The sequence below is a fragment of the Miniopterus schreibersii genome (assembly GCF_964146895.1).
Source record: "Miniopterus schreibersii genome assembly, chromosome: 3".
In the NCBI taxonomy this organism is placed as follows: Eukaryota; Metazoa; Chordata; class Mammalia; order Chiroptera; family Miniopteridae; genus Miniopterus; species Miniopterus schreibersii.
Window position 1 is genome coordinate 35,930,588 of NC_138103.1, and position 19,235 is coordinate 35,949,822.

At 43.1% G+C, this 19,235-nt stretch overlaps 1 protein-coding gene across 1 annotated transcript in view; it reads right to left on the minus strand.

Annotated features, from left to right (window-relative positions):
• Positions 1-5,733: 5,733 nt before the first annotated feature.
• SNX24 (sorting nexin 24) overlaps positions 5,734-19,235 on the minus strand; it is a 117,855-nt gene continuing 104,353 nt past the window's right edge. The window contains exons 4-7 of the mRNA XM_081132595.1: positions 14,635-14,729; positions 13,256-13,288; positions 12,657-12,721; positions 5,734-7,289 (exon numbers count right to left, since the gene is read on the minus strand). Coding sequence (XP_080988721.1) covers positions 7,222-7,289; positions 12,657-12,721; positions 13,256-13,288; positions 14,635-14,729 — 261 coding nt within the window. The 3' untranslated portion in view covers positions 5,734-7,221. The remainder of the gene's footprint in view (positions 7,290-12,656; positions 12,722-13,255; positions 13,289-14,634; positions 14,730-19,235) is intronic.

The following is a 19,235-nucleotide window of genomic DNA, read 5'->3' on the forward strand; positions in this document are numbered from 1 at the left end:
GAAGTGAGGGGGTAGCAAGCCGTGGGGACATTGGGGGAAGAGTGTGCAACACAGAAGGGACTCAGAACAGTGGCTCTGGGTGAAGGGCAGGCTGATGGGTTCAAGAACAGCAGAGTCCAGGAGTGCAGGGCCAGGATGACGGGAGTGAGGTGGGAGAGGGAGCAGGGATGTCCTGTGGGCCGACCAGAACATTTCCCCACCTTGACCCGGTGACTGGCTCAGGGAGAGATGTTTGACCCCAGCCCTGCTAGTGGGCCTCAATCCTCGGACTTCTGCTGGAAATATCAGGAAAGAGCTGTCTTTCTTCTGTGAGGATGTAAAGGAACTGGCCTGAGAATAAAATCAGCACAGAGGGAAGCTGGTTCAGGAGACAGAGAGATGGATGCCTGAAAACACCATTGAGTTCAGCAGCCTGAAGCTAATCTCTGCCCTAGTTTATTAGCCATTGCAGGCCAATACATTTCCTTTTTGGTTTAAGCCAGTGTGAATTATTTTTTGTGATTTGCAACCTTAAGTCTTTGTCCAATACAACAGTATTAAAAAAGTTTTATGTATAAAGATGCGAACTGCAGAATTATTTATGATAGCAAAATACTGGAAGCAACTTCAGTGTCCCAAAATGGTTATAAAACATCATCCCATAATAGAATACTATGCATTCATTACAACTGGTGCCACAGAACTTAGGAGTAACATGAGAAACTGGATGTTTTCAAGAAAAAAGTAGAAATTCTGTATACAGCATGATCTCAATTATGTAAATATATACTCATAAAGCAACCCCCCCAAAAAGTGGAAATTAACACAAAGCAAATGCAAATGGTGGGATTTAAAAAACTCTTACATTTATCTTTTTTACTTTTTTTCAGTCTTCCAATTTTTCTCTAGAGTGCATTCCTTTTTAATAATTATAAAAAGGAAACAAAATTTTATAAGGTAACATGCAAAGAAATTGGAAACAAATGACCTCTTAAATACATAAAGTGTCTTGAATCTCAAATGTCAAGGATCACAAGCCACTGCTGACCCCCAGACATAAGGACATGTATTTGATACCACATTTGCCATCTAGTTCTTTTCATTCATCTGAGCATAATGGCATCTCTCTAGTGACAAAGCAGAAAGTAGTACATTTTCAAAGTGCCACAATTCTGAGACCACTAGTGCACAGGTGGAAAACTGTCTGTTATACTAGATGACCAATAAGCTAACGACAACCCCTCTGCTAAAAGCAGTTTATTTCTTATACCCTGAAGATCAGGCCTTTTACCAAAAACATCGGCAAACTTATGAGTATAAACTATTGCTTTACAACAGAATCTACGCTGTGTGCAAAAGCTTTTGAAATAAGCAGCGCACTATTTGCCAGTCGGGCTGCCCAAACACACACAGCGGCCAAGGGCGTGTGTAGAATCAGGGAGAGCACACTGGTCGCTGCCACCACCACCACCACCATGCCCAATTACTACAGTTTAGTCTCAAATCACTTTAATAAACAATTTCAAACATCTTGGTATCCTTAGCCATGAGTTTTATTCTAGATGTTACTTAGCAATTTTCTGGATCATTGAATAATTTAGCAAAATTTATCCTTGGGTTAGATTAGTTAGAATGGCACTTTCAAAATTCTTGTCCACTCCATCTCTGATGAATTCTTAGGTTTTGAACAGAACTCACCCACCTCATTTCTTGGTTCATCCATTTTGAGTTACATAAAGACAAAAACATGGCAAGGACTTTTTAGCAGGAAAATAATTTCTTTTTGTTTTTCAACATCCCTATAATTCAGACGGCTGAGGAAATCTTGGATCTGGAAGGCTTAGAAAGTCAAAGCCCCCTCAAGGCACTTTAAAAAAAATGTTAATTAAGAGAAAGTAAAAAATAGTATTTGTAATGGAAAATTTTGTTGCATAATGGATGTTACTTAAATTGTAATTCATCCTGTGAATTTCAGATTGTGACCAAGTGTTAAGTCTTAGGTGCAATACAACATGGAGATCTGCTGGTGTTAACTGATACCCTAGAGCAGTGGAAAACACAATGGGCACTAATGCAGAGTTAGAGTGACTAATGCAGGAGTTCTATCTGGAAAAAATAAAAAGGTCCATCAGACAAATATTAAAAGTCACAACAAAATGCATTGCAAAACCCACAAATGGAGTTTTCATTCCATCCCTAGTTCCATCAAAATGCTCCCAGTCACAAACTTGGAGGTTTTGGAGAGGGCTCCACATGCCAGGATCCCTTCTGCTGCCTACTTCTGAAGTTTTATTAGGTGCCATATGCGTTTTCACACCCATTTGTCTTTTAGAGGGTGTGAAGGGCTTTCTTCCTGAAGCACACTGGGCTGTAAAGTGCCATTAAAACCTCGGCCCCCATCTAGCCTAGGGGGTAAATATCATGTCCCCTCATTTGGATAGATGTCTCAATTTGAAAACTTGAAACTTTTCCTTACAACCTGGACTTTAAAGACAGGGCCGCTTCCTGGGCCTCTTGTGACTGAATGTCATGAGCCAAGGAATAGGCTGGTCAGCCTGGAGAAGAAAACTTGAGCTTGATTTAACCCTGTCATCCTGGAAGTATAGCTTTCATAGAAAGACCTCAGGACTGCTGATTGGGCCTCAAAGCCTCATGCAAGCTGCTCTCTCTGCTTGGGACGCCTCCCCCGCCCCCTCTGCTCCCGGCCACCCTCCGGGCTTGCAGTGGGATCCCTCAGCAAGCCTTCACTGGCAACTTCCTCAGGCCCTGTTCTAACGGCCACCTGGGTGTCTTCCACCTCCTTCTCGGACATGAAGCTCCTTTAGGGCAAGGATTAGATCTTATTTCTAATCTGCCCCTAGACAGTGTTCCATGCAAAAGTGCTGCTCAATAATTAAGTTTAGTACCAATCACCAAAAAGAATATGCTGCATTTATACTATGAGGCACTTACAATCTCTCAGGGCTATAAAGATTGTTAAACATTGGCATTTGTCTTTCAACCGTCTCCACTCTTTTTCAAAGACTGTTACCTTTTTAAAAATATACTTTCCCTCTTTATTTTCTGAGGTGAGGTCTGAAGAACATGGTAGAAACAGATTGGCACACATGAGGTAGGTGGCAAGCAGGAAGGGGAAAGACCCCGGTGGCAGTGAGCCGTTAGTGGCAGTGTTTGTGATGAACGGCAGCTGGCTTCAGTGCGGTGCGTCGGTTGGGAGTGTGGCACGCTGCTGACAGGAGCGACCTGGAGCTCCCGGGGCAGGGTCTTGCCTTAGCTCAGGCTGCTCCAACAAAACACCACCAACTGGCCCGGCCGGCGTGGCTCAGCGGTTGAGCAGCGACCCAGGATCCAGGAGATCAAGGTTTGATTCCCGGTCAGGGCACATGCCCGGGTTGCGGGCTCGATCCCCAGTCAGGAGTGTGCAGGAGGCAGTCGATCAATGACTCTCATCATTGATGTTTCTCTCTCTCTCTCTCCCTTCCTCTCTCTGAAATCAATAAAAATATTTTTAAAAATACTATAGACTGGGTGGCTTATAAACAACAGAAATGTGTTTCTAACCATTTTGGAGGCTGGGATCCAAGATGAAGGCACCGGCAGAGTCGGGGTCTGGGGAGTACCCTCCTCCTTGCTCACAGACGCCAGATTTTGCTGTGTCCTCACAGGGTGAGAGGGGCAAGGAGCTTCTCCATCCCTGTGACCCAATCACCTCTTAAAGGGCCACCTCCAAATACCATCACCTTGGGGATTAGGTTTCAACATGTGAATTTGTATGTGTGAGAGTGGGGGGGGGGCACAGACATTCAGTCTATAGCAGGTCCCAACCTCCTACTCCCAGCCCCAATCAATGAATGGCTCCACCATCCCCCTAATTGTTCAAGCCGAAACCCATCCTTGATTTCTTCTGCCTTCTTTTACATTTCACATCCAAGCCCAGCAGCAAGTTCACTGGTAGCTCTGCAACACATCCTAAATATCCATGACTCGTGCTCTCCGCTGCTACCTGCTAAAGGCACAGTATTTCTGGTTCTGCTGAGTTGATGGGTAGACCTCCCAACAGTCTCTGTGTCAGATCCTGCGCCTGCCCAGTTCAGCCTCCACAAGCTGTCAGAGTGGTCTTTTAAGGATAAATCAGGTCAAGAGTGATACATCATATATATTATCTTAAATTGTATAGTTTGCTGATGCCTGCAAGCTATTCAAAGAATTTTTTAAAAATTCTTGTCTTAAAAAATTTCCCACCTAATAAAGAAAAAATGAATGTTAAAATCATTGTCAATCATACCTCAATAAAGCTGAAAAAGAAAAACCAGATCACATTCCTCCTGTGTAACACCCGTCAGTGGTTTCCCACTGCATGCAGGCTATTAGCCAGACTCGAGTGCCACCTCCCGAAGAGAGCCCTGTGGGATCCAGCCCCAGCTCCTCACTGTCCTCCACACTCACCGGTTTTCCTTAGGGACCTTGACTGTGGCTCTCTCCTGACTCAGGGCTTTGGAACCTCCTGATGTCTCTGCAACACCCTCTCCTTGCCCCCACTCTTTGCCTAAACAATTCCTCCAACATCCTTACAGTATCAGCTTCAATGTCACTACCTCAGAGAAGGTTCCTGCTCTACCCAAATCTAATTAGGTATCTTCCCTGCACATCACACAAGCAAACCTTATTTATCCTTCATAGCAATTAACACACTTTACAAATGTGGGGGGTATTTATCCAATATTGCATCATTCTGTAAGTTCCATGAAGGCAAGGATCCTAGTTTACTCAAATTTGAATTTAGAAAGATACCAAGAATTTACAAAGACATCATGTTGCCTTCTATGACAAACAATTGCCATAATAACCAGATCTAAAAGTTCATTTAAAAGAAGACAATGTCTAAGTGTTTATTTCTTACCTTTTACCACACTTAAAGTACCTTATTGGTTCTGTTGAGTTGCTGGTGGGCTGTTGTCTTAAGTGTATCACCAGCCCTTTGTAGTAGCCATCCTGGCATTGTTTGATTTTGTGCCTGTTCACTCTAGAAGGATTGAGGATGTTTTTAATTTTAAAAAGTTTAAACCTTTTAATAATATGCAACATGGAAATAATTTGAAATGCCCTAGGGTTCTGGTGCTCAAACTTAATTGTGCATCAGGATTATCTAGAGGGCTTTTCAGATTTCCAGGCCCCCCTCAGTGTCTGAGTCTGTAAGTTTGGGCTGAGACTCCGTATTTCTATCCACTCCTTGGGTGATGCTGATGCTGCTGGTCCAGGGTCCAAACTTCAAAAACCACTGCACCGGGATGTCACAGAACCAGAGTTTGTAATCACTGAATTCGTTTGGTTACTCATTCATAAAGAAAGACACCCACAGTGCTCTGGCTAATCCACTCCCCCATCAGCCTCAGGTTAGATCTGTTTGTATTATGTGCAGTTGAACCACACAAGAATACTGAAGTTGGAAAGGACTAGTTGTGACAGTTGCTAATATTTCTCTACTACACTGTAAATCCCCTCACACAAAAATCTCAAAAATATTTCCTGAGTAGTGTGTCACCCAAAATTACTGGTATTAAATTTTTTTAAATTATCACTATCTTGGTAAATCACAACTATTTAATGAGTACTTTTTGGCTTAATAGAGGAGGTAATTAACACTTACCTTGTCATATTAGAAATGTCTATGTGAACCCATGAGAAGTTGTGTGTGTGTGTAAAGAGACGAGACACAATTTGTATTTCCAATAAAAATTAGGAGCAGAGGACAAATTTGAATATTTCTTGTTCTTTGTTTTTATTTAACTCAAAATAGCTAATAACAAAAACATTAAAAAAATATTTCCAACACTTGACTATTCAGTTATTTTTGGTTGATGCCACTTGATTATTCAGTTCTTGCTTGTTTCTAATACATGGTAACATACCTATCATAAATATGCCTCTAAAAAGTTTGCAGCAGGCTTTAAACTTGTATATTTATATCCTAATCAAAGAACAGGATTCAGTAATTAGCTTTGAATCTAAATATTCTTCTCCCACACAGAAGCTTATTAAAATTAATAATCATAAATAGTCTAGCTATTAATTAATTAGTTTTCAATGAAATGCCCAAATACAGCACATACATACAGGTCGCATATATGCTTATATCCTTTACTACTCAAATTATGAACGTCTGTAAGATGTACAGTGTAGTCCTATCATAAACACATTTAACTTACATTAATTCAAGATATGAGGTCAGTGAAAAGGAAGCAGTAAGAAAAAGAACTGTAAATCCCGTGGCAATGTGACCTATTCAATGAATGGACACCCTTGAGTAAACCAAGCTGAGTGTTGTCCCTACGGAGTCCCCTCAGTCACTGTCAGCTCACATTCTGCCTCTTAGAGGGCAAGCGTCTTGCAGGGGTAACTGTGATTCTAGTGTTTAAAGGTATGTGTTTTTTATATAAAATAGCCCCCAAACAAACATCAACAACTTTATTTGGTCCTCAACAGAACCAATAGTCATTTCTTCCAATACTGGAGGAAAAACTGATCATTGTAGATGGACAGGTTTCCAACATGATGCCTTCCTAAAGGGCTTTTGAGGATAATCTTAACACCCCATTTTATCTCATGTACAGACATTAGAAGCTAACCCCTGGGTATGATGCAACTCCACTGTAATGTCAATGAAAAATGCCATGATTTAAAATGTGCCCTACGACTGTCAGCATAATTTAATTTCCAGTGTAGTGCCTTCCTCACAGTGAGCAGTGTGTGTTTCTGTGATACCCTCCTGGTGCCAGCACTTCAGAATGTATCTAACCCTGGCCGAGAAAACCGCATAATGACAACATTAGTGTGTCACAAAATCTGAACAAGAAAGCTACCAGCGTTGATCAGCTTCAATATGATTCAGGGTAAGAGTTTCAATTAGCAAATGGTACCAACGAAGCCCAGAGTCCCTTTGTTTTATCCCACTGGGGGCTCCTGGGGATCCACCGGAGCCTCCTTTTCATGCGACTCTAAATTGGCAGCTACATTCTACTTCTTAAACATTTGGCCTCAACCTCAGCACAGCCCTGGTTCAGCTTCTATTTTTAAAAGCACCATTCTAATGGAAATGTCCCTGCCCTGGGTTAAGCTTGGGCAGTGAATTTTACCACCAGCTCGAGCTGTTGTGTCATAGAGCTTAGGTTCATTTGGTAGGTATCGATTTCCTTGACTGCAACTCTGAAACCGGCTTCAGCTTCTTCTGGCCACACAGGCTTTCTACCTGGGCTGGAGGTGAGGGTAGAATATCCCATGGAGAACTCCTTCAATAACCACGTTTGGAAAATCTGAAAAATAAAAGGAAAACTGCTTTTCTTATGCGCATCGGTAAAAATATCATCACGTTCTGCAGAAGTGAACAAGGGAAGGCCCACCGAGGCTCGGGAATCTGCAGCGCCACGCAGTTTGGCTTCCGAGGTGCCATCCGTCACGGGCTGAGGCCTGGAGCCACTTTAGCGTAGCGCGGGCGCGGCAGGAATGCGCGGCCAGATTTGTAGCTTATTGATTTAAGGGATGTTCTAATGGTTAATGCTGCTGGGCCCCAGCTCTTTATCTGAATGTTTTCTCACAAGGAAGATGGATTACACTGGCAATTCAATTTCTAACAAAATCTCAATATACTGGAAGGAATTCCAAGATTTCTACTGGGAATACTTCGCTGCAGTTTTTCCACTGTGGTTTACAGCGGCCAGTGCAGTCAGCCCAAACGGTCTTGGGGACGCCTGTTCCATTACGCTGGCTTCCAGGGAGCAGGGAGACGGGGGCCTGGCTTCCAAACTTAAAAGGGCAAATTTCCGACAAAAGCCACCCTGTCAAAGTGGAAAATAAGCTGCATTTTTATAGGAGATACAAAGGAAACCCAGAACTGCATGCTGCGTCCCAGTTATCAGGGCGGGTAACATACGAGTGCATCACTGGGACAAGGGAACCAATCTATCACGTGACTCAGAGTTTATTTTCTAAGCTTCAGTCTGCACGTAAGTGTACGCGGGATTTATGCTAAAGCCAACTGCTTGAAATAAATATAGTTATAAGGAAATTAAATGGTCCAATACTTAAGACAAAAAAAATAATACGTTTATTTATTAATCTAACCTCTACAGAGTACCTACTATGTGAAATCACTTATAATGGGGGAGGGGGTCAGATCTCATCAGGGGGGGCGGACAGGCTCCTGGAGGAGGGGGTGAGGAAGAGGAAGCTAATCAGGTGGAAAGTCTGTGCAGAAGGGAACCTGGATGGTCAAAGGCCTAAAGGAAGCCCAGGGTAGCAGGGGGAGCAGCTGTGAGGAGGCCTGAGGGTGGGGGTAGGGTTGGGGTTGGGGTTGGGGTTGGGCAGGGCAGCAATTCAAGAATAGACTGGAATTCTGACTTTATCTGAAAAGAATGAGAAGCTATCCAAGGATTGTAAGTCGAGTGAGACGGAACTGAATTGTGCTTGGAGAGGTGACTCTGGCTGCCACTCAGACACTGGACTGGAGCAAGTTCAAAGTGGTGATGGATTCGTGACTGGTGAGAGATTTCACAACAGTAGCTGCCTAGGAGGCTGTTGTAAAAATTGATGAGCGAAACAAAGCGCTTAGACCTGAGCTTGGCACACAGCTATGACTACAATGTACCAAGCACTGGCTAACTGCTGGGAATATACGTAAGTAATGGTCCCTGCCCACGCCCACGGAGCTTCCATGCTAGTCAGTGAGACAAGCAAATGAATTAAGCAGAGCAGGACATGCTTTGAAAACATCTCCAGCATATGGGAACATCTCCATTGCTTTTGGTTGGTGACACTTGATTTCTTAGTGTTTGCTTGTGTTCAACATGAAATAAAATAATTTTTTCTAAAACATACCTTTAGAAGTTTATAGCACTCCCACCTGTATATTTAGATCGAAAGCAAAAGCAGTGACTTAGCTACACTCATTTTAATTCTAAATGTATTTCTCCCACACAGAATTGTATTGGAACCAACAGCCACACGAAGCTGTTGCTTTTCAATAAAATGTCCAAATAGGACATGTTACACCCATTAGCATATATGCATTTGCCCTTAGCCGCCTAAACCATAAAAGTCTATTGGAAGGTTAGTGAAATGACATCATAAGCATATTTAGCTTAAGGGGATTCAAGTAAGTTCAGCAAAAAAGGACAACACTGTAATAGGTCAATCAGTGGTTGAAGGGCAAGGAGAAAAATAATGCAGGGCAGGGGCTAGAGAGTGATGGGGACGGGATGGTGAGGGATATTTGTGCAGAGGTGCTGCTGGCATGAAGGGGGGTGTAGCAGCCAACTGTGAGGGTACCGGGTGAAGGGCATTCCTGGCAGAGGAAAGTGCATGCCAGGCCCCGAGTTCAAGTGCTGAGCATGTGCCAGATGCCGGAAATTTAGAGGGTGAAATAGAAAGGGAGAGAAAAAGAGAGAAGGAGGGAGGGAGGGAGGGAGGGAGGGGGGAGGGGGAGGGAGAAGGGAAGGAAGTTTGTGATCACTGCTATACAGGAAGCAAACCAGATGCTCTGGTAACAAGGTCCACCGACTGGTGACCAAAGATGAGAGAGTCAGGGGTCATTTTTTCCCTCTCATCTGTTCCACTCCCCTCTACGCTGTGAATTTTGGTGTCATTGTACGTATGATTTAATACAATGTCCATTATTATTTGAAGACGCAGAAAATGGCTCTTGCCCTGGTTTCCCACTGGTGAGACAGAATGAGATTTAGGATAGGTTCCGCTGCTATTCTTGTTGGTCTACATTTATTTCACAAACATTTATTATGAACCTTAAAGAAAGGTAAATGGGGTGAAGGGCTCATGGTACCAGACAGGAGAGCCAGCGAAGGCTCTCAGAGGTCGCGCCTGAAGGACGAGAGAGCCAACCACGTGTGGGGACAGGAAGAGGAGGGTACAAGGAAGGAGAGACAGCAAGGTCCCTGAGGGGGCGGGAGTCACCCCTTCGAGGCTAGTCACCCCATCATCCTCAAGATGTCCACTGCGGCCGGAGCAGAGTGTGTGAGGGACCGTGAGCCAGGGCCAGGCCACAGGGGGCCTTGTGGCCATGGGGAGAGTGTGGAGCTCACGGCGAGGGTTGGGATGGAAACACTACACTGATCCGCTGTCCACACAAGGGAATCAAGGCCACAAGCGTGGGGGGGATTATTCAAACGAAAGCGTCATGAGACGAGGGAAGGGTCTCTGCCGGCCTGCAGGTGAGCTGCCTGAGAGAAGGGAAGGAAAGGAGGAAAGGGGGGACGGCAAGGGAAGATGGGTTTGAAGGGGGAGAAAGGGGTCGACAGTGGCTACACTGACAAGAGATCAAATAAGAGGACTGAAAATGCCCACAGGGTGTTAGCTCCACTGCAGTCGCTGGGGACCTCGGCAAGACTTGTTTTACATTTCCCAGAAAAATCAAAACAAAGGCCAAAAAGCATATGCTACGGGAACAGTATTTGATTGTTAGCATTTTGCAAGAGGATGATATTAAATTGTTAGATCTTTACGGACGGACACTCCTCTAATTTGGTGAGCATGAGTGCGCCTGTTTAGGTATGTCCATATTCATACCCATATCCTCTGGAAAAGTAACCTTAACATTCCGCTAGGAGGCATAACAACACAAAAGTGTGATGCAAGCACAATTTATCTCTAAATTAAATGCTAAAGATCTGCAAGACTATCATTAGGATAATACTTTTAAGACAACAGGAATTTGCTTTATGAAACTGGATTGCCCAAAATTCCATGAAAATAGATCTTGCTCTACGAAAGCACTTACAAAAACATTGCCAGAATGGGGCAGGAAAACAACAGCATTGCCACCAGCATCCCTTGCAAGCTCAATGTTTACTCCAAATTAGAGGAGCATCTGTCCGTAAAGATCTAACAATCCAATACCTGGCCCCACCCTGTCCATCGAACCTCTGGTTTTCATTTGCTCCTCAACAAGAATCCCCCTTTCTGTGCAAGTCATGCATCCGCACCAACACTCTACCAATAATACATGCTTCCTACTCTTCCTAACTCCAGACACTTGCCCCCGATGTCCTTCCCAGAAAGTTCCTCCCGTCCTTCGTTGTCAAGCCGGGCGCATCGCACGTGGTGTTTAATAAGCTAGATGAACTGGATTTAAGGGTTATAAAATACCTTCTCTCTTCCATAAAACATCCAGTCCACAGTGATCATTCCACTTTCTACACTTCTGTAGGAATTTCAGTCAAATGCATGAAATATCTGAGTATAAACAATACCCGGAAAATGTACTTGTGGAACCATCTTTAAAAGATAATAAGACTACTTTATAAACCATTGCCCACTTAATCTAGACGAGATTACATTACGAATGTTTGTTAAGGATAACATTTTGTGAATATAATATCAACTGATATAATATACATACTTGTTAAACATGGAAAGCAAATGCTAAAGAAAGGCTATTACCCCTATGAGACCATATTCTTACGTAGCAAAGGCAGCTCTCCGGGTGCCAGCAATGGTCCCTTGACAGGGGAGGGCTGCACCCTGGCCAGCCTTCTTCCTCGTCTTGTCCTCACTCGAGGATACTTTTACTAATTTCAAAGATGAGAAGGGAAGGCAGAAAGAGAGAGAGATTCCCTCCCCACCGGGATCAAACGTATGTTCCCTGGCCAGGAACTGAACCGGCAACCCTTTGGTGCACAGGCCAATGCGCTAACCAGCTGAGCCACACCAGCCAGGGCCTAGCCGGCCTTCTTTAAACAACAGCTAAATGAGTGATCTAAGTACACGCACCCCTGCTACACAGAATAGTCCCCTCTCTCTTATTGGGGATAAGAATTTATTATCAGAATGTAGGACTGATTTCAATAGGTAATTTATCTATTGCTATTTAGGTTTTATGCTACATAGTTACTCTCAGAAACAACGACTGAAAACTCACTATATGCAAAGACCACAGAAGGAAAAATTAGGCAACAAGGGGTCCGCCCATCAGCCGTGTGAGACTGGGCAAGACAGATGCCTCTCTGAGCACCAATTCTCTCATTAGCCAATGATGATGCCTCCCTGCCTATTTCATAAGGCTGCTCAGAAAATTAAATGAAATAACGTCTGAAAATGTACTCATGAAGAGATGCACAACAAAACACTTTGAGAGGGACTGAGTAATTTAAATTTCTTGCCACAAAGAAAGGACTCAGGCTAAAATATTGATTACACTTATACTTATTCATTATATTTAAATATACAACTTTTAAAAATATATATTCAACCATCAATGATGCTGTAATCTAAATGGAAATGGAGACACACACCAATGTATATACACAGCTTTGGAGAAGAAGCATTTTTAAAAAAGGACCAGGGTCTTGGATTCAAACACTAGCATCTGGATAAACACAACTAGAAGCGAAAATAACACCACAAAAAAAATTAAAGGCAGCAAATCCCTTTCTCCCTTATTATTCAAATTCAAAACAGCCTGGTAAGAGAGAATGAAAAATTATATTTCCTCCTGAAAGGCCTGCCCCAATTAAAATGCTGAATGTCTCTTACACCAAGAGCACTGGTTTATTGGCAGATTATTAAGCCCTGGACCAATGTCACTCTGTTAGACCTGTATTAAAACCGTGGTTTATGTGGTGCAGGGTCAGATCAGTAAAGAGCTGTTAGCAGATGACAGGTTTGATTACCACTGGCTGCAGGCAAGACGTATGGATCCCTGAGGAACAGCAGCACCGGCTGGTGGGACAGTTTGCTGGAAAGGTCAAGAACAGGTATGTCAGCATCAGGGGGCGACGGTAAACAGAAAACACTACAAACTAGCTTTGAGGGGATCAAACTGCTGTGCAGGGACGTCTCAAGGTTTATGTATTTAACAGTGTGGGCAAATAACAGCAAGCACAGTTAGAGGGAACAGGCCAGCACGATGCTCCCCTTCCCAAGATTTCTTTGTGGAATTTGGAGCAGATATACTAATCTATACAATAAATCACTGCTGAAAAGCGTTTTCTTTAAAATCTTGTAGTATGATTATTAATAAAAATAGTATTCTTATTTATTTGTATGTCATAATGTAGGGCTCTGATTCCTTCATTCCTAGATGGAACTGGTTACTTCTGTAACTTCCTATCAAATATTTATCATCTTAAAATCAATTTCCTATTAAAGGTTTTCAAGAAAATTATGACTTGAAACACTTATACTACGGTAATTAGACATTTAACAAAATCAGTCCTTTTCTTGACTTATTATATGGTATAATTCCTGAGCAGTGATGATTAGTTCTTACCTTGACTCTTCAGATTCTGTCTCTTCAAAAGACCTAAATTTTTTTTAAAGAAAAAGAAAAAGACTATGTAAGTTGGATCAATGCTGATGCCAACAAAGGAAAAAATAGGCAGTATTCCTAAAGTGCTGAGCTAGGAGACATTATGGAAAGAGAGTCAGGTGTTTACATGGAGGCAACACATGGCTGATGCGTCATTCTAAGGAATCTTAAAGACTACAATACTCTTGAATTTCAACTTTCCCGAAGATCACTTAAAAATCCTATAGTTTTACTTCTGGATTTATACAATGGAGAAAAGCTTTCACTCGACATCTCTTTTTAAAAATACACAACTGCATATGAATTCCACCCTCCCAGTTAAATAACGCATGCAAACAGGAACAGGATACACTGACGATGCACATTACTTGTGGAGCAGGGGTTATCATTGAGTGGAAAGGGGCCCTGAGTAAATACTCCCTGTGAGGGAGCTGGGAGAAGTAATTGCAATCTCCTGCTCTGCTGGGTTTAACAGGACTTTGGGTGTAGTTAGTGCGGGTCCTTCAGGCAGGTCTGGAGGCAGCAAGAAAATGGATAAAGCCATCTTCCTGGCTTGGATTTACAGAGTCTGAGATGAGGTATTGCTTTGTAAATGGATTTAGTATGTCAGGAATGTTGCTGATGACCTTTGGTGACCAGCCCAACACAAGTTAGGTGCCTAGAGCTGAGCAAGTGGCTTATTTCCAAGTTAATTCTTCAGAAAATTTTTTACCAATGGCTGATGATATCAAATGCCTGGGTCCTTGGTAAACTGGATCAGAGTCTACAGTCTGGCCTTGGAGGTTCCTGAGGGAGAGGCGGCAGGAGAGTGGGGAAGGAGAGCCAGAAGGCCTGCGCTCGGCCAGCTACCGGGAGAGATTTGGAAAAGCCACTTAATCCCTGTGGCTCAGTTTGCTCAACTCTAAATGAAAGGGAATTGGGTAAATTCATCTCTAAGGTCATTTATAACTATAAAATTATATGAATATATATGTCAAGGGGATACAGACTTTGCTCAAGTGTGCACAAATAAACATATTAGTCCCAAAACAGGATATCTAGGTTCATAATTTCCATCATGTAATATCGCTCCATGTAATAGCATAATTTAAAAAGTCAGTTCCTTAAGTCTAAACCTGGGTTACTTAGTGTTGGTTACTGGGCCGCAATATGGGGATGAGGGCTCAGGAGAAATTCCTTCGACGACAAGCAGGGGGCGAGCGAGAGTGCTGTCCCAAGCAAAGAATGGTGCGGCCAGGCTGCCCCTTCTGGCACCACTGTAGGGTATTTGTTATATCCTACAATATGTGACTGAAGAGTAAGATAGGATTCACGCACACTAAGTAAACAGCAACACTTACCCACAACTCTCTGCCTTTGGTAGAGACGGCAAGTGCCGGATGTTTAGGAAATCAAGAAACAGTTTGGGAAGTTCTTCATTTTCTAAAATGACAGCCTGTGAAAGCAGAGAGCAGATTTAGAAAATAAAGTTTGCTAGGCAATCAATCAAATAAACTATTTCAAAAAGTCATAACCATCCATCAAAGTTCTTACCAGCATCATTCCTCACCATCAATATGAGGCGTGATCCCCATTTCACCCGCCAAGAATTCAGGCCCACACGTGCTACTCAGTGTAGGCACATGCTCCGTTTTATCTATTCTTTCACCCAAATAGCATTCTCGGAGCATCTACTATTCAGATGCTGATAAAGGGGCAACACAGTGGGACACCAGGTAGACACAGCTCTTGCCTTCGTGGGGATTCTAATCCAGGGCGAGCATTTCAAAAACCTGGGAACAGCGACAATAGTGCCACAATCTGTACATTAAACTTCCCTTACTGAGTGATAAGGTGGCCTGGTGTGTGTGCGCACGTGTGTGTGTGTGTGTGTGTTCTACAAGAGACCACTGCTGTGTAGGAAATATTAGACATGGGTTTTTTTACTGGAAGATTTAGTCAAGATCCCTCAGTTATCACCTGTTTCCGCATTAGGAGCAGCTGACATTTATTGCTATTTGGACAGCTCCACTTAAAGCGTCAGTAACAACTTTACCACTAAGTGTAAATCAGCGTATATGCTGAAAAAAAATCTATACAGTTGTTCCATTTATAGAGCTCTGCTAAGGAGCGGGCATAATGGCATAACCATGTCAGGTTCTCAGGTGCCCAAATGATGCAATTTCAAAGAGAAGTGTAATGGAGAACTATGGAGTGCATTTTCATACATATCTGTTTTTCAAAGAGTCGGCCAGAGGGTGTGAACTGACTGCACATTTGCCCCTCCCTCCTTTTTTGCAAAGACCATGGAAAAAGCATCAAATAATGAAATTGATCTCTGAAATTAATGTAACTCTTTTCAAGGGTCATTTCCATAATTTACCACGGCTGTTTCCCCCCAGTAAGCACGTTTGTTTAAAGAACAATGAAAAAAATGGTGAAATATCATTCACACGGCTGATCAGGTCCAGCTCTGCAAGGTTACGCATAAGGTGCGTAACAAATGACAAAAGTAAGGTTGAACTACGTGCATCTTGTAGAGGCATAATTCTAGAGAATGTATTGTTTTTAGCCATAATTTACATACTGAGCTGCCCTGTTTCTTGCAGGGTTTTGGAATACTGTTGCCCAGTTCAGGACTTATAAATGGAGTGAGCCACTGTGCGGGTGGCCAGTCCTGGCGGGTGACCTCTGTACCACACTAGTGCTCGGCCCTCCTGCTGCTGGGTCCCTGGAGAGGGTGGTCATCTCGAGAGCCAGTCCTGTCTGGGCCGTTACTGTTCCTCACACAGCCCACTGTACCCACTGAAACTTGAGGAATAAACAAAAGAAACAAAGAAACGTACTTGGGGTTACACTTTACCTATTAAGTAAATAAATAGCATCTATTATGTTACGCACTGGGATATGGCAGTGAATACAACAGTCTAGTAGAGTGTGGGCTGGTGGGGAAAACTAGTGATACACAAGTAAACAAAACACACACAATCTAAACGTGCCTTGGAAGGCAGTGAAATGGAATTGAAAAACACTACCACTCTCTAAACGTTTTCCCATCCACCCACCTACCCATCCATCCACCCACCCACCCTTCCATATATCTAAAATATTTACTCTTTTCTTGATTATAAAAGTAGAAAATGAAACATTCGTAAAATAGAGAAAAAAAATTCCTCTATTCAGCAGCATATTTTCATTACTGTTTCAGTTCATTTCCTTCAAATCGCTTGACCTTCATCTGGATTTTCATCTATCTGAGGAAATTTTGGGGGTGCTCAGAACTCTAGGTTCTAGGAATCATCATCCATATGAAGCTCCAAGAAATTTTTGCCACAATACAAGTTGCAATGATTACCTCCTTGTTTCTAGATATCAGATTAAGAGAATAACATAATACGTATTTGAATAAGAAAGCTTAATGTTGTAAGAAATACAGCCCAAGCGATAGTTTTAATTATGTATACAAGTGGTAGCTTTCAGATTTTTTTTAAAATGGGGGGCAGTGTAACATTCTTATCTCCACCCCCACCTTTTAAAATAAATTAAATCGATAACAAGTGTGGGACACTTTTAATGACCTGAACTACTTAATTTCCAGGATCTTTAGACATGTCATCCATCACTGCAGTATGGAGGAAGACATCTCTTGAGTGTTCAGGGGGTTACTTTGGTTTTATTAATGCAAGATTTAGGGAATTTTAACAAGGTGAATTGTTTATTTGCCTTGACAGATTGGCTTACAATGCACTGGCTACATCTCCAGCATGATCATTAATGACAAAAGACAGGCAAAAAGCTGTTTACACTGCAACACCAGGATGGGAATTAATCCCGCTCAGCCTCCCAAAACAGAGTATTCCAAATAGACGACGGCATTGTTTTAGGTAAGATATATTGGTAAAAAAAAAAAAAACAACACAAAAAAAAGGAATATAGAAAACTCCAGAAATCTGTGAGCATTTCTGTTGAATGTTCACTGACTATGCTCACACAGTATTTTCCACAAAGCAAGGACCAATATGGATTTACAGCTATCAACAAAGCGGCATTGAGGGGTAGTTAAGCATTCAGTGACATGGCAAGAGTATTTCTTAAACTCTGCTAAGAAGGCTTAGAAGAAAGTAATTAATACTTAAGCCCAAGCAGAGGCGGAGTATAGTACAGTAGAATGTACCTAATTTAATATGATAAGTATCAGTGAATGACTGTCATGAATTAGTAGAGGGATGCAAAAGAGAAATTGAGTTTGTTCAACCAAACCTTTTGGTTCGTAAACACGTAGTCTCATTCAACGAGAGACCCAGGAGTAAAGTGGGGGCTCAAGACCATCCATTTACAGCTGCAGTTTCCTTTAAAGCTTTTGCACAAGAAGAACCACTCCTTCCAGAAGCTGCACGCTGGGCCCCCATGCTTGGGACTGCAGTCTGGTCTAAGTCACCCAACTTTACTCGATAGATAAGCTCTTAATTAAAAAAAATATATAATTTTCAATATCAAATCACATTTCCCCGCTGTTTCAGCTTGCTTCTCTTTATTTGTGATTAATCTTCAACGGGCAGTCACTGTCATGCTTTAGAGAGGCAGGGTGGGGTGGCAGGAAGCACGCAGCCTAAGAGCAAGCCCTGGGTTCGAACATCTCCTCCCCCGTAGAGGGTTACTGGGAAGACTGAATGACGTCTCCAAGAGTCTCTGGCACACAATTAACACTCATAAGTGTGAATTCCTTTTTGTTGTCTCAGTGCCCACCAATGCATTTTATCGGGTTTGGAAGTTTAGATTATTGTCCATCTAGCAAACGGAGCTTCTTGACCCTCAGTGATTCATGGATCCCTTTGAAAATTGGATGAAAGCTGAGAATCTTGCTTGCTGAAGAATGCACATACATATATAACTGTGCTGACAGTGACAGAGGATTCCCAGGGCCCTGGCAGCCCCACCGAGGACACCCGCTTTCAGCTCCCGGGTGGCTGCAGTGCTGCTGGGCACACTTGCCATTCGGTCTGGAGCCTGCAGCACTGCTGGGCCTGTGTGGCAGGCCAGCTCCCCAAAGGACACGCTGCCTTCTTGTTTTAGTTTCCTCCCCCTTTGTCGATTAGAACCCCTCCCGAGTGTGTGCCCTGCTACTAGAACTCATTAGCTCTTTCAGCTCTGAGCTCTGGTTGAAAATATTTGTCTGCCAGTGAGGACACGCTGGTGAAGGATTCTGTCTGAAAGGCAAAAGTCTACTGCTGCACCGAATTCAGAAAGCAGTTCATACTCATGGGCGGAGTCTTCTCTATGTAACTCCAGACTTCGACAATCTGTGGTGCGGAGGAGGGTTCCCAAAGTTAGTAGAACAGAAAGGAAAATATGCTTTAAACTCTATTACTGCTGGGTCAGAGTTCAGGTGATGAGGTGCTATACTACCCCTGTTTTGAGAGGGGCATCGTGAACTGCTGGGCAGTGATGGGGCCCAGGCCCGGGGCTACCGAATTATTTAACTAATACCTGATGGCAGAGTTCGGACACTGCAGGCAAGCCGGGAGGCATGACTGGGCAACTGATGTACGCAGTGGAACATCGGATTTCAAAACGAACATGACCAGTTGGAGAAAAAGTTGGAAATAAATCCCATGAAATTAAAATTTACAGGTGGAAGTACTGAATCCAATAGTATATGAGGCAGAATTAATTATCCAGACTCAAGACAGAGAGTAGCTGTGGGTCAGCAAGGAGTGCTGCTTCCACAAGCTGTAAAGGGAGCCGAGCAGTCCCCTCACTCCAGTGAAAGCAGTATTATCTCCTTCCAGAGGCTGAGGTCACCCAGCAGGGGGTGCCAAGCAGGGAATGAGGCAGGGGAGGGCCAAGGAGATAGGTGGTCTTTAAGTTAACTACCTGTTCTGTCAAGATGGGTGATGATTTTCAAAGCTGCTGGAACAAGAAGAAAGTACTGTCCAAACCAGCAGAGGAGGGGTCTGTCTCT